The sequence below is a fragment of the Geotrypetes seraphini genome, chromosome 11, assembly GCF_902459505.1.
Source record: "Geotrypetes seraphini chromosome 11, aGeoSer1.1, whole genome shotgun sequence".
Taxonomy (NCBI): Eukaryota; Metazoa; Chordata; class Amphibia; order Gymnophiona; family Dermophiidae; genus Geotrypetes; species Geotrypetes seraphini.
In genome coordinates, this window is record NC_047094.1 from 41564860 (window position 1) to 41587258 (window position 22399).

Below are 22399 nucleotides of genomic sequence, written 5' to 3' on the forward strand. Positions count from 1 at the left end.
CGGAAATGTCAGACTAATGATGTACCACCCATCTGGGCAACAGCAGATGGGCAGTGTTCGAGGCAGAGCATCACGTTTGATGTGACAATGGAAACAACATCAAATTTATACTGCACAGAAGAAAGGCCTGGCAATCTACTTCTGTATTCTGCCATGAAGACTTGATTATTATCAAGTCTTAGGACTCGAACATGAGTTGATAGCACCTAACACACCACATAAAAACAAAATTCAAAAATTTATAAAGAATCAGACAATTTGAGTAAAGTGGGGTCTCTTGACATCACATAGTGTTCACTAAAATCTTTGGGAAATCTGCTTTTTAAGATTACCATATCCATGTGTTTGACCCTTTGTCTAAATTGACCTGAACCACTGCTTGATCTCCCTAGTTTCCCCAGTCATCAATATAAAGAACTCCCGAATCTGTGTAGGGTCTTCAAACTTTTGGGTAATATAAGGTTACCCTCTTCTTGAGTAACCTAAGAGGAATTAGAAACCCAAATCAGACATTGGCTTCCTTTAACTTCTCATGCATAGCGATCAATTGTTTCTTGAGGGGAATATAAAAATATTGCAAACATCCAACTTGATCAGTATTTTGCGACCTGCAAAATAGCAGCAACCTACAAGCATAAGACAACAAGCTTTGGATGTGTGGCATATAAAACATCATGCACCTGGGTTCTTTAGGCCCTTTCATCCTCAAATGGGAACTTGAGTTGCAAGTCCAGCAGATTAGATTAAGCCTGATGTATATATCTAATGTATCTTAATGTAATTCCTCTTGAGCTACAACTGAAAAAGGTAAGAGCTATATCCATAAATCCCTTTCTTGTATTATTACTTTCCACGTTCTCCAGTATGTCCAAGAGTCTGTGATCCCTTGAAGGTCTCCTCAACTTTTGGAAAGCAATAAAAACATACATCTTCACTTAACTCCCCTGCCTACAACAGATGGATTGCAAAGAAATGTATATTGGTTCTAGATTCTCGGTATGTGTCACGTTAGGATATAAACTTCTACTGATAAATCTTGCACTGAAACTATGGCAAATTATAACCTGTATATTGGTATTAGATCCCTATTATGTGTCAGGTTAAGATAAAAACTTGTATTAGAGAATGACAAGGGGACAAATTTTTCCCTGTCCCCATGGGAACTCATTTTCCCATCCCGTCAAGTTCTTTTCCTGTCCCTGCCCCATTCCTGCAAGTTCCGTGCTTATCTGCACAAGTCTCAAACATTTTAAAATCATAAGGAGCGACATTCTAGAGCTCAGATTGTGATGTCATAATGCCTCATTCCACCAATGCCTAAGCTCTGTCCTCATCTGCACAAGCCTCAAACACTTTAAAATCATAAGTGTTTGAGGTTTATGCGATTAAGGCAGGGGCAGAGACAGGGACAGTGCCAAAACTCATAGGGATGAGATGGGGAAATTGAGTTCCTGTAGGGATGGGGGACAAACTTATCCCCGTGTCACTCTTTTATCAGACTAACTTCTACCGTAACGATGGCAAATTGTAACCTAAACAAAAAAGCATGCCTGATATTAGATTCTCATAGAGTATTCATGGGCCAAATAGTTAATAATTAAATATGAGACACCTCAGTACGGGCCTGGATCTATATCGAGTGGCTTTTTTTGGGGCCCCGGGCAGAGACTCATAGGTGACCAGCACCAGGTTTTAAACCTAAATAAGCTCTGCCCGTACATCATTTGGTCTCAATTACCATAAATAATAAATGTACTAAGTCGGTCAATGAAAAATTCTGAGAGAAAATAATGAGGACGCTGTTATCTTGTAGTCTTTAGGACTAAATTTTTCTTGTATCCCTGACCTTGATAATGTATAACGAAACGTGTCGGCGAGCAAGGGGAATGAATGAACTATGAAAATTTAAGTAATCACTAACAAACTATTTCAAACTAAAGAAAATTAATGAAAAACAATCTAAATAACTTAGAAAATGTTTTGGGGACTAATGAGGATTAGGACCGCTGCGAGTTAAGATACTTGAGCGGAGGTCTGAAGATCCCTATAAACATCGATTGTTTTATATGCACACATAGAACATTTTTGGGAGTGTTGGGTGTTTGATATTGTTGACATTATAATAAGATTTTTGATATGGCTAAGGTCAAACTAGGCATGGTTTATGCCGGAAATGACCTTAGGCACTGCAAGGTGCCTCTATCAATGCGATTCACATGAAGCATAGGCAACAAGAATGTAGGCCTTCAAAACCCTGTTCTATATTACCGGCACCTATGTTTAATGATAACATGATTGACATGCGATCGGTGGCGGGGTTTTTTTTTTAATTTTAAGGTAGCTGCTGATGTAGGCGCTCTTTGCAGAATTCGGCCCTTAGCATAATCATTTTTTTTTAATATGACTACATTCAATAGGTATCCGCAACCAAATCTGTGCACCCAATCTTGGGCAACTGATATATAATCCGGGGGGTATTTGTGTGTCTCCGGCATTTGGAACCCAAGCACAGTACCGGGTAAAGCTTTGGATTCTCGCCCAGAAATAGCTAAGAAGAAAAAAAAAAAAATTTAAATTGAATCAGGTTGGGCAGACTGGATGGACCATTTGGGTCTTTATCTGCCGTCATCTACTTTGTTACTATATATTTAGGCATGAACATTCATGGTGTTTATAGATGCTTTTTTTTTTTTTTTCGCCTTCTTAATTTAATAGGTCAATTGTCTTCGTCTTCCTTCCTATTGTTTTTCCCCTGAATTAAAGATTTTAATTCTGAATTAATGATTTTAATACTGAATGTAACCATTAAATAATTTTCCTTTTGTTTCACTATAATTTGTAGAAATACCCACTAAATGTACTGTAATATGTGTATTTAAGATAATCGTTTGTTTAATTTAATAATTGTGAGTATGCTACCAAAATTTTTTATTTATCTGTACATCGCCTTGAATTTTGAATAGGCGATAAATCAAAAATACTTAATAAACTTGGAATAAACTTGGAAAACTTGGTGTAGCTAGCATAACGGCTCGCATCTAAATGATGGGCAAATTTCAAATATAAGGCTTGTATTCTACAAAGAAAAGTAGGAGCCTCCTACATTGCATCATGTCATATGTAGGCACACTGTTATAGAATTAACCCCATATGCAAACTTTCCCGGACTTTAGTAAAAGGTCGCCGAAATATCAAACGCATTTATTAATGAAGAGCTGTTTTGGCAAGTCCACAAAGTTAGAACACTATTAAAGACTGACCAGCCCTTTATGTAAATTCACACAGTTCATTTCATTTTGCAGTTTTTTTAATGTAGAAAAAGTCAGCTAACATATACTGCTACTTTAAAATCCCTATATATTGAGGGCTTTTCAGTCCGAGTGAGAAAAAAAAAAAAAATCCTAGATTAATAAGGCGCCGCCATAAGTATCTAGCAAACTGAAAACATACCCTTCTAGTGAGACTACATGGACTTAAGTCTGCTTAAGTCTATGACTTATAACTCTAAAAGTGTACAGTGTATAGACTTCACATTGGAGATTGTTAGAATCTTCAAAAATGATTAAATCCAACTTCAAATGAGCACTCTATTTTCAGTTTCAATATTACAAAAATAAATAAATGAAACCTCCTTTCTCCATGTATATATTGCTTCAGTAGATTTTGTAATTAGCTACAAACCCACTGAACAATGGCATTAACTCTCAAGCCCCTTGGGTTGCAAACAGGTCCAATTTTCAGGCTCTCTCTAACGTATATGTACAGTATATGATAGATTTGCATAGAACGAAGGGAACATGCATACAAATCAGTCTCATGCATATTCATTAGGGGTATCCTGAAAACCAGACCTAATTGTGGCTCTTATGAACCTTAAGAGAATACTATTATAGAAATATATAGAAATTAGCATATAATATAACACCCTAACAAAAGTAAATATATATAGTGAAAGGAGTCCAAAAGAGAAGTGTCATAAATCTGCAGCAGGATAGAAGATGGAATGAAGAGTGGATCCTAGGTGTAATAAAGTAGTTCTTTATTTCAAATAATACTAAAAGTATTCAATGTGGGCCACGTTTTGCCCAACACAGGGCTGCATCAGGAGCAAAATTCAGTTTGTGGGGTGTGACAATCTAACAAACCCCCCTCCTTTACGAAACACGTAGCGTGGGTTTTAGCGCCAGCAGTGACGGTAACTGCTCCGACGCTCATAGGAATTCTATGAGCGTTGGAGCAGTTACCGCCACTGCTGGTGCTAAAACCCCAAGCAATGCGTTAGTAAAGGAGGGGGAAAGTATGCTAATGTTCAGCACAGATCAGTAGTCAGCTTCTTAAAGTAGCTTCAGCATTATGTGCAGCCAGTCCTCCAGTCTTCTGCAAACTGAAATTTTGCTCCTTATGCAGCCCTGTTCTGGGCAAAACGTGGCCCACGTTGGGTACTTTTAGGATTGTTTGAAACAAAGAAATATATGTCGTGAAAGAATGTGAGAAACAGTAAGGAGTACATTTTAACTTTTAAAATAAAATTAGCTGAGCAATAATTACTAAGCCCGAATTATGAAAGCCTTTTGTGGTGATTGCATTTATGATCTTCGCTAGGGCTGGTGACCATTTTTAGTAGATTTGAAAAAAAAACTAGAATATATTTGACTTATGTTGTAGGCTGAATTTAACAATTATGCTTTCTTAATGTAGCTGTTCAAAAAAATGACAACACAACCTGACTTTATACACCACAAAACAGTCATGAGATTTAGCTTAGACTTTCTTATCTGAACCACCTCCTGCATCATGCTCAAAGTGGGTTTATAAAGTGGAAAAGTTCAGTATGTCTTACCTGTCACTGTAGGCTGCAGCAGTGGCAGTAGCAGGCTGTGCATACCGGTATGCCGCATAACCACCCTGAAACAAACGTACATTTTAGTTGGCTGTTCACGAACGTTGGTTTTAACTTCTACATTTTAAAAGTTAAAATGTCACTTACTTTTTAAGTTGACTACTAAACTAAACTAAACTTTAAGTTTGTATACCGCATCATCTCCACAGAAGTAGAGCTCGGCACGGTTTACAGTAATTGGTATAGAAAGAAACTACAATGAAAAGTAGAAGGGCTTAGAAAGAGAGGTTTAGAGGGAATTAGTAAATCGATGAGGGAGAGGTCATTGCATTTTGGAGAAGAAACCCTTCATTTTGCATTGTTGTATTCTTTCTATTTTTTTTTTAATCAATCTTTATTGAATTTCAAACTTTGACAGTGCAAAACAATTAATTGAACATAAACATTACATAAAAAGCACTATTAAATACACAATTAATACATGAAACAATCATTTCCCCCCTCCCAATTCTTAATACAAGAACTAGTATGTGAATATAATTATAATAAAGTCATTTTATACTCAAAATACATTTCCCTCCCCTACCCCCCCGGGCCTGATTAAGAAGCCCTTTAAAGGTCTGCGTGTCAGGTGGGCCCCAACAATGGGCCTCTTGTGCGTCCCTTCGTGCGGACCAAGTAGGACCAAGCTAAAACCTCTGCCCAACTTCACCCTTAAGTAACAACAGTCCACAAAGCAGTTTAATTGAGGACCAATACATTACATTGGAGGAAATCACTCTTTGAATCCACCTTCGAGTTTCAAGGACCCAAAATTTGGAACTGCCTCCCAACCTGCTTATGTCAGACCTCCTCCTATCTTCAATTTAGGAAGGTGCTAGAAACGCATCAGTTTTCATTATAGTCTTGCTATGATTTGTGATGTCTATGTTGCTAACCATATTAATCTTATGTAAGCTGCAATGATTCCCAGTTGACATTTGTGGGGTATAAGAAATAATATGGTATGGTATGTTAGCTTTAACACAGATTGATTATTGCAACTCCTATTTAGGTTTCGGTTCATTTATGGTAAATAGGCTACAACTGATTCAGAATACTGTAGTTCGGCTGATATGTGGCTTGAGGAGATATGATAGCACATCTGAGGCTTATGTCAGACTTCATTGGTTACCAGTCAGAAAATAAGTCAAATTTAAAGTGGCTTGTTTGGTTTTTGATATATTATAAGTAGATTCCTCTGAAGATTTAATTCAATTATTTTCTCATTTGTATTCTTTGTCTTCTAGGATTAATGATAACTGTTTATTGAAGTTTCCCTCTTCAAAAAGTGTACGGTCCAGAAAACAATTTAGCCCCTGTTTTACTAAGGTGTGCTATATGTTTTAGCGCACGCTGATTATACGTGCGCTAACCGCTAACGCGTCCATAGACTAACATGCTTTGACACGCAGCTCCTGATTGGTAAGGCCCGACTTTTGTACAGGAAGAGGCGGTCAGAGCATACAGCGAGTGATTTCCTTTACTCGCCGGCGCTCCGGCTGCCCTCTCCTGCCTCCCCTGCCCGGTCATTTGTGGTCATAAAATACCGCGAATGACCGGGACTGCGAACCGCCAACTGTGAATTCATGGGGGAGCACTGTATATATACATTTTCTGATATGTTATATGTTTATATAGAAATTTGATTTGTATGATCCCCTTATTAATGTAAGGGTATTTATTCTTATTGTAAATTGCCTAAAAGCTCATTGATATTAGTGTGATTTTAAAAATTGCATATTAGATTAGAAACCCAGATAAATGATTTATTTCTAAAATTATATCCTACCCATTAAATAAGTAGGTTACAACACACATGCATAAAATTATTCTGAGTTTCAGTCCTAAATCAACATAAATCTTATGGGCAGTGGTGTAGCAAGGCTAAGAGGCGTCCAGGACGGTGGTGTCCTTCCCTATGCCCCCATACACTGTTCCCTCACTCCCTCCTGCCACGCGCGTGCGCCCCTTCCCTTCCCCCATGCCTCTTTAACGTTCCTGGCCCAGGCAGCAACCTCAACCTGCTGCTCACGCCAGTGCTGGTTCTTCCTCTGCCACTTCCTAGGCACGGGTCCAGGATGCAACATCAGAGGAAGAACTTACAGCGGTGTGAGCAGCAGGTTAGAGTTGCTGCTCGTGCCGTGAATATCAAAGAGGTATGAGGGAAGGAGTGTGTAATAAGTAGGGGGGGGGAAGAAGAAGGGTGCCAGCATCCCTACCAAGATGGTGCCTGGGGCAGACCGTCACCCCTTACTATGCCATTGGCCTAGGGCCATTTATACTAGAATGATATCCATGTACAAATAGTGCAATTTAAACATTTATGCAGATGCTATCTCAGTAGCTAATATAATAAAATGCTAGGCCGCGCAGTTCCTAAGTGTGTGCCGCTTTTCCGTGAGCTGTAGCGACACATAGGAAGTGCGCATGTGCGGCTTCTGGTCCGTCCTGCTGCTGCGTGTTCGCGCATCATAAAAGCTTCCCTGCTCTCCACCTACCGGCCGAAGCGCGAGCGAGCTGCGGAAGTGGTGGTGGTGGTGGCCGGCCTCAGGTATCAGTTTGACGTTAGGATGGTGGGGTGGGGAGGCCTGCGGAGCCCAGCAACTTTCCGCTGCCCGGGACCCGAGTCATTTGCCGCCGCCCCCACCCTTCCGTTCCCGCGGGCACGACTGGCGATTTAAGCAGCGTATGCATCAGTCTTCACACGCTGCTTCGGGCCCTTCTACTGCCCTGATTTGCTCCGGACGTGCCTGAGTAAATCAGGGCAGTAGAAGGACCCGAAGCAGCGTGTGAACACTGATGCACACGCTGCTTAAATCGCCAGTCGGGCCCGCGGGAACGGAAGGGGGGGGGCGGCGGCAAATGACTCGGACCCGCGTTTGTAGTCGCCACTGTGGGAAGGGAAAGAGGGTAGAGGAAACGCTAATGCTGCTGTACAGGGAACTGGTGTGGGGGGAGGGAAATGGAAGGGGGAGGGAATGCTGCTTTGCACAGACAGAGGGAGGAAGGGAGACAGAAAGACAAGAAGAAAGACACAGGGGCAGGTGCACAGGGAACTGGTGTGGGGGAGGGAAATAGAGGGGGAGGGAATACTGCTTTTGACAGACAGACAGAGGGAGGAAGGGAGACAAAAAGAAAAGAAGAAAGACACAGGGCCAGGGACATATACAGAAAGACAAACAGAGACAGACAGAAAGAAAGACAGCGGGAGTCGGGCCAGGAGGGGTGCGAGATGGTAGTGGACAGCCAAGGAAAAAGAAAGACAGAAAGAAAGACAGAAATACAGAAAGCGGCTAAGGAGAGAGAGAGAAAGAAATAAAGACAGACACACACACACATATATTCTAGCACCCGTTAATGTAGCGGGCTATAAGACTAGTATGTATATATATATATATATATATATATATATATATATATATATATATATATATATATATATTTTAACTATTATTAGAGGACTCACTACCGTACAATATAAGGGGGTTATGATGTGATGTGTATCTGGGACCTGCTATGTGAAGTTCACTGTAGTATCCCATAAGCTGCCCCACAGCTCTGCTGGGATACGGTAATCTGTGCGGCCAGTCTAGTAAGACTACTGGCTCCAGATGTCCCAATGACTTGTTTTTGTGCATTTTTCCCTTGGACATTTTTTGTTTGAAAGTAGCCTCTAAAGGAGAAAAAAGGCACTGAGCACAAAAAATACCCCAACCATCTACAATAAGGTGATTTTTAAACCAAAATGATTGACCATGGGGCTCATTTTCAAAGCACATAGACACACAAAGTACCACTTTGTCTAAGTGCTTTGAAAATAATCCCCTAAGCTTGGCACCAAATTTTAGGATGTTTTCTGCAAAACGTCCAAAATCAGATTTGGAAGTCGTATCAAAAATACCCTTCCAAGCTACGCTGTCTTTGCTATACTAAATTTATTCTGCATTGCTTAACTAAAGAATGTCCATTGTTAGTGTTATCAATATTAATACTACTGTGTTTAAATGAAATTGGTTGCAAGACTGTACATTTCTAAAAATACATTTGCATATTTTTATTTATTTATTCAATTTTCTATACCATTCTCCCAGGGGAGCTCAGAATGGTTTACATAAATTAATTCAGGTACTCAAGCATTTTTCCTTTTTTGTTACAGTGTACCTTGAGCAATGGGGGGATTAAGTGACTTGCCCAACCTCTGAGGCTGTAGCTTTAACCACTGGGCTCTTATAGGCCCTTTTACTAAACCTTAGCATGCACTAAGGGAATTAGCACACTCTAAGGGCCTAATTCTCTATAGGACGCAGGTATCGGTAGCCGCCTAAGAAGTGGCAGATGATCGCATACACTGCACAACAAAGTTTTTGCTTCCTGAACACTGCTGGGTGTTTCTTATAGAATTTTGGGTGCTGATCATGAATATTACATCAAAAATTACCCATCACGTACCATTTCAGAGAAATCTTCAATTTTGTCGTGATTTTTTCTTATATTTGGATGCAAACAATTTTTTCTCCCATAAGTGTCTTATCAACAACGGTTTGTGCCGCCTGGTATGTCCATGCATAAAATCTAGCCAGGTTGGAAGCTGTTTTATGGAAGATGACATCCTGGGCATGTCTGGGCAGGTCTGAACGAGCTTGCGCTGTCTCACCATGCTATAATGGTGGCTTCCATACACCGATCCTGCTCATTTGGTTAATATAGATAGTCCGTGTGTGTATATAGTATCAGTATAGTAAAGTATAGTAGTATAGTAGCTGTAGCAATATAACAGTAAGTAAGCTTGATGCTATAGACGTTTTGGTGTCGGGCAATATGTCTCGTCGGTGTCGTAACAGCCGCGACACATTCTGCTATATCTGTGGGGAATATACACTTACGCCTCAGAGACGTTCGATGACTGCCCTTGTAAAGAAAGCCTATCATCTGTATTTTGGCTGCAAAATAGGTGATCAAGACAAGCAATGGGCGCCTCACATTTGCTGTGCGACATGTGCTGTTAGTCTGAGAGCCTGGCTCAGAGGTACTCGAAAGACGATGCCATTTGCTGTTCCGATGATATGGCGAGAACAGAAAGACCATGTGACGGACTGTTATTTCTGTTTGACTAATGTGTCTGGTTTCTCTGCCAAAAACAAGAAGTCAATTGAATATCCTAATCTGCCTTCAGCAATGAGACCCATGCCACATGATGACAGTCTTCCAGTTCCGAAACCACCAGAGGATTGGACCTTAGACGAACCAGATGAAGAAACTGCAGTGCAGGGTTCTAACAGTGACATTGACCCGGATTTTGAACCATCCTCATCAGGCGATCCACATCTGATAACACAGTCCGAATTGAACGATTTGGTCAGAGATTTGGGTCTGTCAAAAGCAAAAGCTGAGCTGCTAGGTTCGAGACTGCAGGAATGGTGTTTGCTATCACCAGGTACGAAAATTTCTGTGTTTCGAGACCGGCATCATGATATAACCAAATTTTTTGCACAAGTCGACAGTCTCTGTTTCTGTTGTGACATTGAAGGATTGTTCTCGGTCTTTGGTTGTGATCACAACCCGGAAGAGTGGCGTCTTTTCATTGATTCGTCAATGTTAAGCCTGAAAGCTGTTCTGTTGCACAATGGCAACGTTTATCCTTCAGTACCTGTTGGCTATGCAGCACATATGAAAGAAACATATGAGAATATGGAAATGTTACTAAAGTATGTCCAGTATACCAGGTATAACTGGAATATCTGTGGAGACCTCAAAGTCGTTGCTCTGTTACTAGGACTGCAGCTTGGCTATACAAAGTACTGCTGTTTCATCTGCGAATGGGACAGCCGAGACAGAGAGTCGCACTATTCTAGAAAGAACTGGCCACTCCGTAAAAAGTTAGTTCCAGGACAGAAAAATGTAGCACATGAATCGCTTGTTGACCCGACAAAGATATTTTTGCCTCCTCTTCACATTAAACTGGGACTCATGAAGAATTTTGTGAAAGCAATGAACAAGGAAGGGGAAGGTTTTCGTTATTTAAGACAGATGTTCCCAAGAATAACTGATGCCAAGATCAAAGAGGGTATTTTTGTTGGCCCCCAGATCAGACATGTTATGAGTGACAAGCGATTTGAAGATCTGTTAGTTGGGCCGGAAAAAATTGGCTGGAAAGCCTTGAAAGACGTTGTTGACAATTTTCTGGGCAATTACAGAGCCCCAAACTACATTCAGCTGGTAGACAAACTTCTCAAAGCATACAAGAGAATGAAGTGCAATATGTCACTCAAGATTCATTTCCTCCATTCACACTTGGACTTCTTCCCCGCAAATCTCGGTGCTGTGAGTGACGAGCACGGTGAAAGGTTTCATCAAGACATAGCTACGATGGAGAAACGATACCAGGGCAATTGGAATCCGTCAATGCTTGCCGACTATTGTTGGATGCTACAACGTGATGCACCAGACACTGAATATAAAAGAAACTCGGGAGCAAAACACTTTTAATTCTGTTTCATTTAGTCGCTTGTGCGAAACGTAAACTTGACTATATATTTTATTGTCAGTAAACATAAAAATGTCTATTTCTCATAGTTCTTACGTGATGCAGTAAAACCAAAACCATATTTGAGCATACCAAGTTGGTACCTGTCATAATCACCAAAAACTTTTCAGGAATCAAGACTTAACCAAAAAATTGTTGTGCAGTGATATCAATCATGCACTGGCATCTTATACAGAACCGTGCCTACACTCCTGGAATGATACCTGAAATGTAGGCCAGCATTTTGCAGGTCTACATTTCAAGCATCTATCTCCCGTCTACGGAGACATATATCAGCACTTAAGCCTGCCCAAGGCCACTTCCGGCGAAGCCATGCCCGCTCCCTACCTTGGGCATGCTTAAGCATCGCTATGAATCTTCGTAGATGCTTTCCAGAGGCCTACAATGTGGGCGTCCTGACTAAGGGAGGTTTTTAAAAAAAAAATGTGTCCTGATTGACTGCCAGATATCTACCACCGCTTGCCATCAGGACACGCATTTTCAAGAATTAAGCCTTAAATGTCAATATCATTAGCACACTCTAAACTTTCATTAAAGAGCCCCTTCATGACATTTGTCATGGAACGAAAATGAAAACTAATCAAAACAAACTAAACAAAACCCAGCAAACGACATGGAAAAAGAGGCAAAACCAAAACTGTTGTTTCCCCAAAATTAAGACAGTGTCTTATATTAATTTTGGGCCCAAAAAATGCACTAGGGCTTATTTTTAGGGTAGATCTTATTTTTTTCATGTACATTATCATCTCTCCCTTCCTCTCCTCCACCCAAATTATTCCTCTTTCCTTTCTCTCCCCCATATGTGCAGCATATTTCCTCCCCTCTCACCCATCCCCTTGTGTCTTCCCTCTGCAGCATGTTTCTAACCCTCCCTCCCTCTCCATTAGAAGCAGTACTGGGATCCTGGCAACACAGTACTGGGATCCTGGCAACTATCCAGGGAGTTTTCCCATATTTTATATCTTCCTACTGCCAACTTCCTTTACTCCGCTCAATGTAGGTACAGTCCTCAGCCAGATACCACATACCAAGCCACAATCCAAATTCCTAAAATTTCAAATCCTGAACTCACCTATTTGGTCTTACCTTAGTACAATGACCGAGACTCTCTCCTCTCGAGCAGCATTTTTCCATCCACCCTCCCCTCCCCACTGTGCAGCCGAACCCCCGCTCACCCTCCCATCTTTCCATCTCTCCCTCCTATCCAAACCCCGCCGACCCTCCCACTGCGAGACAGGCAACATACTTCCCTCCAAACAGCAGCGTCGTCAGCACTGTAAATAGGCTGCTTCACGGCTTTCTCACGCTGGGGCCTTTCCTATGCTGTGTTGCTAAAGACATCATCAGTGATGCGGCAGAGGGAATCACCAATGGGAGTAGACTGCGAAGCAGTCTGTTTAAAGTGCTGCTGTTAGGAGGGAGGTATGTCGGTTGTCTTTTGGTGGGAGGGTCGGCGGGGTTCAGATGGGAGGGAGAGATGGAAAGATGGGAGGGGTCAGTGTGTGTTCGACTGTGCGGCAAATCCAGGGGCATTCAGGTTAGGCTCCAGGATCGATATAACTAGGGTTTATTTTTGGGGTAGGGCTTATATTAAGACCTACCCCAAAAATCATGCTAGGGCTTATTTTCGGGGGAGGTCTTATTTTCAGGGAAACACGGTACTAGATAGCGGCAATTAAAAAAAAAATGTTTAAAAAATCCCTCATTTTTTTTAGGCCTCCTGAAAAGATATGGGCCTGATACTATGGGCCATTTTCCCTGGATTCTATAATTGGCACCCAAATTGCAGTTCATCGGTAATAATTGAGATTTGCATGCACATCTCTCTGTCTGTTATTCTATAAGATAGGCGCCTAAATCCCCTAGCAAACAACTCAAAAGGAAGTGTGGCCAAGCAGGAGCAGGGGCATTCTGAAAAGTTACATGTGGTTTTATACAATAGTGCCATTTCCACACCCAAATGCCAAGAGTGGAATGCTGGCCTTTACTTCAGGCTTCAGCTGGAGTAAATACCTGGACCAAATTTTGAGCACAGGAATCAGCTTTAACTGCTATTTTATAAAAGGCATTCAATGCTGATTTTTTTTTTTTTTCATCAGTGAATTTTCAGTGCAATTTATAGAATCCTTATACATGTGGGAACCAACGATGTTAGCGGACGGAAATACAACAGGGAGGAAATGAAGGACCAACTCCGCTCACTCGGAAGGAAATTGAAGGTCAGAGAGGTGAAGGTGGCTTTCTCGGAAATCCTCCCGGTACCAAGAGTGGACGTAATACGACAGAATGAACTGAGAGAAGTCAACGCATGGATGAGGAGATGGTGCGGAGAAGAGGGTTTCGACTTTGTGCGAAACTGGACAACATTCTGGGGAAGTAGCAGGTACTATAGGAAGGACGGCCTACACCTCACCAAACAGGGAGCTAGAGTCCTGGCTGAGAACATGAAGAAGTCCATTGAGAAGGCTTTAAACTAGAGATCAGGGGAGAGCCGACAGTCGACAACCAGTCGATGGCCCGGACACCAGGATATCCGGAGGAGGAAACTACAAGCAACCGCAAAACTATAGGGGAAGTACAGGAAGAAACTCCAAAAGGCAATAAGAAAGAGCAGATAGATACAAAAAAGAAAGCGAGGACCAATAAATCCAGGAAATTAGCACAAACAAATCTCAAATGTATGTACACGAATGCCAGAAGCTTAGGAAACAAAATGGGCGAACTGGATGAACTAGCAAAAAGAAAACAACTGGATATCATAGGAATAACAGAAACATGGTGGAATGAAGAAAATGAATGGGACACGGCATTAGATGGATATAAGCTATACAGAAGAGATAGGATTGGGCAAAAAGGGGGGGGGGGGTATTGCCCTGTACGTCCAAGAAGAGATAGAATCTATTAGAGTAGGGGAGACGGAAGCAAATGGAAAGCTGGAGTCCCTCTGGATAAAGATTCCTGGACAAAAAGAAGCAGACACTAAAATTGGCCTCTATTATCGACCCCCCGGACAGATTGAAGAAACAGATAAAGAAATGATGGAGGAAATTAACCGAGGATGTAAATCAGGGAATGTAACGATCATGGGGGACTTCAACTTTCCAGGGATAAACTGGAAAATGGGGACATCAATCTGCGCTAGGGAAACAAGATTCCTGGAAGTGATAGGAGATTGCTTCCTTGAACAATTGGTGGGAGAACCCACAAGAGGAAATGCAATCCTGGACTTGGTCATAAATGGCATTACTGGAAGGACAGCAGATGTAGAGATTACAGCCCCGCTGGGGACAAGTGACCACAATACGATCAATTTTACCATTGGCATTGGAAAAGGGAAACCAATCAAGACTAAAGCCACAACCTTTAACTTCAAAAAAGGGAATTATGACAGCATGAGAACCATGGTTAAAAAACGGCTCAAGAAGGGGAAAGCAGAAATCAAAACAGTTGATCAAGCATGGTCTCTACTGAAAACCACCATTACAGAAGCACAGAATCTTTACATACCAAAGATATCCAAAGGAAGGCGAAAAAAGAACAAAGGAGAACCAGCTTGGCTAACCAAAGAGGTGAAGGATGCAGTGAGGGATAAGAGGAACTCGTTTAAAAAATGGAAACGTGAAAAAACGACGGAGGCCTGGAACTGCCACAAAATCGACCAGAAAAAGTGTCATAAAGCGGTAAGAGACGCCAAAAGAGTCTATGAAGAGAAGATAGCGCAAGAAACCAAAAACTTCAAGCCCTTTTATAGATATATTAAAGGAAAGAAACCAGCAAGGGAGGCAGTGGGTCCTCTAGACGACCAAGGAAAAAAAGGGTCAATTAAAGAAGACAAACAGGTTGCCGATAAGTTAAATTCATTCTTTGCCTCTGTCTTTACAAATGAGGACACTACAACAATGCCAGAAACAAAGAAGATATTCGCCGGAAGCATAGAGGAGAGGCTCGCAACAGTACATGTGGGGTTGGACATGATATACTTTCATATTGATAGACTTAAAAGTGACAAGGCCCCTGGACCGGACGGTATTCACCCAAGAGTATTAAAGGAACTTAAGAAAGAAATAGGAGAACTATTACAATCCTTAGCTAACATGTCAATCAGAACCGGGCAAATACCAGATGACTGGAGGATAGCAAATGTCATCCCAATTTTCAAGAAAGAATCAAGAGGTGAACCGGGAAACTATAAACCTGTGAGTCTCACATCGGTTCCTGGGAAGATAATTGAAGCACTAATTAAAGATGCCATAGTACAACACCTGGAAGAGCACAACCTAATAAGTGCTAGTCAACACGGCTTCAGGAAAGGGAAGTCATGCTTGACAAATTTAATTCATTTTTTTGACAAGGTGAACAAGCAAATCGACAGTGGAGACCCGGTGGACATAATTTACTTGGACTTCCAGAAGGCGTTTGACAAGGTCCCGCACGCAAGGCTTATGAGTAAATTACTAAGTCATGGAATAGGAGGAGAAGTGCACAGATGGATCGGCAAATGGCTAGAGAACAGAAAACAGAGGGTGATCATAAATGGGAAATTCTCAGATTGGGAGAAGGTGACTAGTGGCGTGCCCCAGGGCTCGGTTCTTGGGCCCACCTTGTTCAACATTTTTATAAATGACCTTGAGGAGGGAACGACGTGTAATATAATCAAGTTTGCAGATGATACAAAGCTATGTCGGGGGGTTGGCTCTCCAAGGGACTGCGAGGATCTTCAGAAGGATCTGAATCAGCTGGAAAAATGGGCAATAAAGTGGCAAATGAATTTCAATATAGACAAATGCAAGGTGATGCATCTGGGAAAGAAGAACAAAGAACATGAATATAGATTATTGGGAGTGACATTAACAGAATGCGAACAAGAAAGGGACTTGGGAGTCCTGATAGACAGAACCCTAAAACCATTGGCTCAATGCGCGGCGGCAGCAAAGAAAGCTAACAGGATGTTGGGTATGATTAAAAAGAGGATCACGAGTAGGTCGGAGGACGTCATAATGCCACTTTACAGAGCAATGGTCAGACCACACTTAGAATACTGTGTCCAGTACTGGTCTCCATACCTCAAGAAAGATATAACTCTGCTGGAGAGGGTGCAGAGGCGAGCCACGAAACTAGTCAAAGGTATGGAGAATTTGAGCTACCAGGAACGCCTCAGAAAACTGGGACTGTTCACCCTCGAAAAGAGAAGATTGAGAGGGGATTTGATAGAGACTTTTAAAATATTAAAAGGATTTGACATAATAGACCAGAAAGAAGCATTACTGACTTTTTCAGACGTGATACGGACAAGAGGTCATAGCCTGAAACTGTGTGGCAGCAGGTTCAAGACAAATATCAGGAAGTTCTTTTTCACACAGCGAGTGGTGAGCGCTTGGAATGCTCTCCCAGAGGAGCTTGTGGAGGAGACTAGTGTTCAGGGTTTCAAGCGCAAGTTGGATGCACACCTTCTTGCAAATCATAGCCGGGCATAGGGAAACCCGGGTCTCCAACAAGGAGCACCTAACTGTGCCTCCGCGTGTGCGGATCGCCGGACAAGATGGACCTAGGTCTGATCCGGTGAAGGCGTTTCTTATGTTCTTATGTTCTTTCCAAAGTTATGCATTGGCAGGTGGATTTTTTTTTTTTTAATCCAATCGCTCTCTTGTTATTCAGGTTTTTAGGAGAGCAGATAAAAGTTAAATTTATACACAATATTTAACCGATACCAAGACTGAAAGATTATAGGTTGAGAGTGAAGAATGTAATCTGAAACGTCATTGTCAGAGATATGTCTCTTAATGTTTTGCATTTGTCATCTATTTTGATCCTTCTGGTTAAGCGGAATATAAATTCTCACATTAGATTAGATCAGGATATTGATATTTTGAAAAAAAATATCCAGATGAAATCAAGTCATTAAGGCCCCCTTTTACAAATGCAATTATCAATGCAGGCCGCAGTAATTGCTCCAACGTCCATAGAGATTCAATGGGCATCGGAGCAGTTGCCATGTGGCAGCCGCTGCTGCACCTTTGTAAAAGGGGGTAAATCATTAAATGTCCTTTTTAAAAAAATAAATAAATAAATAAGAGGAAGATCAGAAACAAAATCAGCACTTTTCCTATTAGCAATGATATTGAGTCACTAATAAATAAGTTATTTGCATAGATTGAAGCCTCTTCAGTAGGCCTAAATCTATCTGGATAGTGCTGGCATTGTCAGTTTTTAATGCATATATTCAACCTTATTTTCTATACAGATAGCAGTGACAAATATACATATCAAATTACATATTGCTCAAGGGTCAGATATAGGCACAGGCAACACAGACACCTAACTAAGATGCTAACGATACCAAAAAGGAGCCTTTTCCCATTTAATTTTGGTTCTCCATTCCTCCTTTCCAGTCACCAGGAAACTCACTCCATCTCTCAGAGCTACAAGTCAGGGTCTGCACCCTCAACCTGAAGTCTTGCCTAAGGGTGCCAAAATCTTAAATTCAGCCCTGACACTAAGACCACCCCTTAATTTCATACACTGATTACAGCTGAAAATTAACACCGTATTCTTACGATTAAACATAGAAACATACTGTAGCAACACGATGGCAGATAAATGATAAATAGCCCATCCAGTCTGCCCATCCGCAGTAACCATTATATCTTCCTCTCTCTACGAGATCCCATGTGCCTACCCCATGCTGTTTTGAATTTAGATAGTCTCTGTCTCCACCACCTCTTCCGGGAGAGTGTTCCACGCATCTACCACCCTTTCTGTAAAAAAGTGTTTCCTTAGATTACTCCTGAGCCTATCACTTCTTAACTTCATCCTATGCCCTCTCATGCCAGAGCTTCCTTTCAAATGAAAGAGACTCAACTCATGCACATTTATGCCATGTAGGTATGTAAACATCTCTATCATATCACCTCTTTCCCACCTTTCCTCCAAAGTATACATATTGAGATCTTTAAGCCTGTCCCCATACGCCTTAAGATGAAGACCACAAACCATTTTAGTAGCCTTCCTCTGGATCAACTCCATCCTTTTTATATCTTTAGGAAGGTATTGCACATTTTGAAAATATAAAATAAAGTTATATCTTTAGGAAGGTATTGCACATTTTGAAAATATAAAATAAAGTTATATCATAGAAAGCCTAATTCAGTTTTGATTATCAGGGCGTATTTGTTTATAATGTAACTACTGTATTGTAACTGTTTCTAATTTCTAAATAAGACCATCACCATTTTTTTTTTCAAAATTAAAATTCACTTGTATGTAACAGTAATTGCAGCTGTTCAATTAAGTAAACAGGACAAACAAATGCACATATTTGAGTGGAATTGTGTGCAATGATGCATTCATTATCAAACTGTGAAAACAGCCGAGCTTCTTGTTCAGTGGACCACTGAGTTACATCAACCATCTCAAAATGATCTCAGCATGCTAATTAACAAACAGAGTCCGGTCTCCACAGATAACATAAATGCAATTAGAACCTGCCATCCCAGAATCCTTTAGGATGCTTGGCTGCCTTACATACTTCAGAAAGCTTTGCACAAAAAAAGACGTGAATGTATGGGGGGCAAGGATGTTGGAAGAAATATTGTGGCATGAAACTTGAATGTGGACCAAAATAAGACAAATTGTGAATGGCCAAGACAGGCAGCTATTTATAGCAGGTTATCATTTGGATAATTTTCAGCTACAAACTAGGCAGCCCTGGTTAGGATCACAGTACTTGTCACAGCAATGTCAATGAAGGGCCTTTACTATAGCTAAAGGTGTTTTCTTACATGTGGGCTGATGGTTTATTTCATAATTTATTTGCAGCTGCAGACAGTGAGGTTTTTAAAAAATAGAATTTTGGAGAAGTATAAAATGCTGACACTCTCTTTTTCTAAATATTGATGCAATTGATTTAACAGTGATCTTTTGTTTAATCTCTTGTTGTTGGTGGAATTTTTTCTGAACTAATCTAACTGCTGAGTATCTTATAGAAAATTTGTCCCCTAGGATATATTCATCTAATTCCTTAAGGCAGTGGTTCTCAACCCTATCCTAGGGTTGGGTTTTCAGGATATCCCAGTTGGGTTTTCAGGATATCCCTAATGAATATGCATGAGAGAGATTTGCATATAATGGAGGAGACAGGCATACAAATGTGTCATGCATATTCATTTGGGATATCTCGAAAATCCAACTGGCTGGGGGTCCCCCAGGACAGGGTTGAGAACCACTGCCTTAAGATAAGCAGAGAAATTCTTCAAAGGAAAACATAGATTAACTTCTTTTTCTGGGCAGTCTTGATCACCAAAATAACAGCCACTGGCCTGGGAATCAAACTTCTTCCCAATCTACCCTCATTACAAAAATAACAGCCTTATGATCAGACATGGGGTACGGTTACATACTCTGCCCTTCAACCATGTACTTTTTATGGAAATCTTTCATGAACAAAGGATATGCTATGGTGGGGGAGGAAGGGGGAGAAGTACTTAGAAAATTTCAGTGATGTCTTGAAATAGGGCTTCTTGGTGTCTTCTTCATCATCACGATCCAATATCCTTGGCAGTGGAATTGGTGTTGGATTATCTTCTTCATCTGTCTGACTCTGGTCTCAAATCTACATCTATCAGAGTCCATCACAGTGCTATTACAGCTTTTCACATGCCAGTCGAGGGAAAACCTCTTACTCCCCATCCTTTGGTCTCCAAGTTTATGAAAGGACTTTTCAATGTGAAAAAACCTCTCAAGCCTTCTCCTAATATAATCACATTGACATCTGTGCATGCATGAAGACCTTCCACACGGTGCTGATTGCCTCATTAATCTATTACATAAGAATAGCCTTACTAGGTCAGACCAAAGGTCCATCAAGCCTAGTAGCCCGTTCTCACGGTGGCCAATCCAGGTCACTAGTACCTGGCCAAAACCAAAAAGTGTCAACATTCCATGCTACCAATCCAGGGCAAGCAGTGGCTTTCACATGTCTTTCTAAATAACAGACTATGGATTTTTCCTCCAGGAAATTGTCCAAACCTTTCTTAAAACCAGCTACACTATCCGCTCTTACCAGAACCTCTAGCAATGCATTCCAAAGAGTAACTATTCTCTGAGTGCAAAAAATATTTCCTCCTATTGGTTTTAAAAGTATTTCCCTGTAACTTCATAGAGTTTCCCCTAGTCTTTGTAATTTTTGACGGAGTGAAAAATCGATCTACTTGCACCCGTTCTATTCCACTCAGGATTTTGTAGACCTCAATCATATCTCCCCTCAGCCGTCTCTTTTCCAAGCTGAAGAGCCCTTACCTTTTTAGTTGTTTCTCATATGAGGGAAGTTCCATCCCCTTTATCATCTTGGTCGTTCTTCTTTGAACCTTTTCTAGGGCCTCTATATCTTTCTTGAGATAAGGAGACCAGAACTGAATGCAATACTCCAGGTGAGGTTGCACCATGTAGTGATACAGAAGCATTATAAAATTCTTAGTTGTGTGTGACCAAATTTACACATGCAACTCAAAGTGCCATATATAGAATCTAGGGGATAGCATGCAAACACAAGGGGGGAGAACATATTGATGAAGCTTGGGCGGGCATGGATGGATTGAGCATTAATATGCATAGCTTAAAGAATACTATAAGTTGTGTGCTAAAGTATGACATTTGTGTTCTCATATTTATGCCTGTTTCTTAATGTGGCATAAGAGATACTGCCTAAATGTTGGCTTGAAAAATGCTAGTTTACACTAAATTTTATAATTGAATCTAGATGCTTAGGTGCCATTATAGAACTTTCACTCAGCACTCTGTATTTCAGTGTCCAAATTTGGGCAATCTTTATAGATCCCCCCAAAATATTTTCAATAGAGTAGTAAAAGTAGCTTGATCTCTTTAAATGACTGATGGAAAATGTATACTTCAGTTGAGAACAAAAGCCTAAAACACTCAGCGAACCAGATGGATCTCAAAGTTTTTGGAATATCCAAACTTATTTAATTCCAGTGAAATATTTACTTGCTGGATATTTTTAACAATGTTCTTGGAGATGTCAAGCAGTACATTGGCTATAGTTGTCATAACAATGCAGACCTCACTTCTTTCCCTTCACACTGAATAAATTGTCTTGCCTTTTACTTAATATTAAGGTGCCGTAATAAACTGCACTTGAATAATCAAAAAAGGCCAAGAATCAAAGAAGGAAATTCAACAGGGTACAAGCTTCCTAAATTTGCATAATGGATATGCAGGCCAAACGTTTTAGGGATCCTTTTAGTAAATTGTATAAGTACTAATGTTCTTACAGCAGCAAAAAGTGGCTTGCTGAGGGATCCCCACAGTATTTTTTGCCATGTGTGTACCCTACCTAAGCACTAAAAAATAGGCTGTGGACACATATAGGCCAGAGAGTGGGCATGATCTGTGCTAATCAATTAGTGCAGCTACATTGCCACATGTTAAATAATTAGAACATGCTTAGCACATGAGCCCTTAGGCCCTGATGCTTTAAAAGTGGCTGCCTAGATTGGCATGTCTAGCCAATGTATGTGCTTAGCTTACCCTTGCCCCCACACACACCTTTTTACTAAATCATGGTAGAAGTTTCTACCGTGGCACGGGGCGCTAAATGCTCTGATGCTGCTCTGATGCTCATATAATTCATCGGAGCAGTGTCAGAGCATTTAGCGCCCTGGGCCATGGTAGAAACATCTACCATGGCTTAGTAAAATAGGGCCTTAATTTTTTTAATTGGTTCAATCTGCATTGTTAATTAAACAGCACCATTAAAAATGCTAAAAAATATATAATTTTGGGTAGGTGCCATATAGGCGTCTAAACAGGCTCCTATTGGTGCCTATCCAAAAAGTGGGCATGACTAAATGAAGGACTAATTTATGTAATATGCATATATGAAAGACTCCAGGTGACGCATCAGGGGTGGATAATCAAGGACAAAGAATGGATTTGAATAATTTATCAGCACTACTGCA

At 40.9% G+C, this 22399-nt stretch overlaps 1 protein-coding gene across 27 annotated transcripts in view; it reads right to left on the reverse strand.

The window, feature by feature from the left end:
- RBFOX1 (RNA binding fox-1 homolog 1) overlaps window positions 1-22399 on the reverse strand; it is a 520491-nt gene that overhangs the window by 146176 nt on the left and 351916 nt on the right. For all 27 annotated transcript variants that reach the window (XR_004536479.1, XM_033914629.1, XM_033914618.1 and 24 more), the window contains one exon: window positions 4841-4905. Coding sequence is in view for 26 of the 27 variants with exons in the window: in XM_033914629.1 (XP_033770520.1) it covers window positions 4841-4905 (65 nt within the window). In the remaining variant the exon portion in view is untranslated. The remainder of the gene's footprint in view (window positions 1-4840; window positions 4906-22399) is intronic.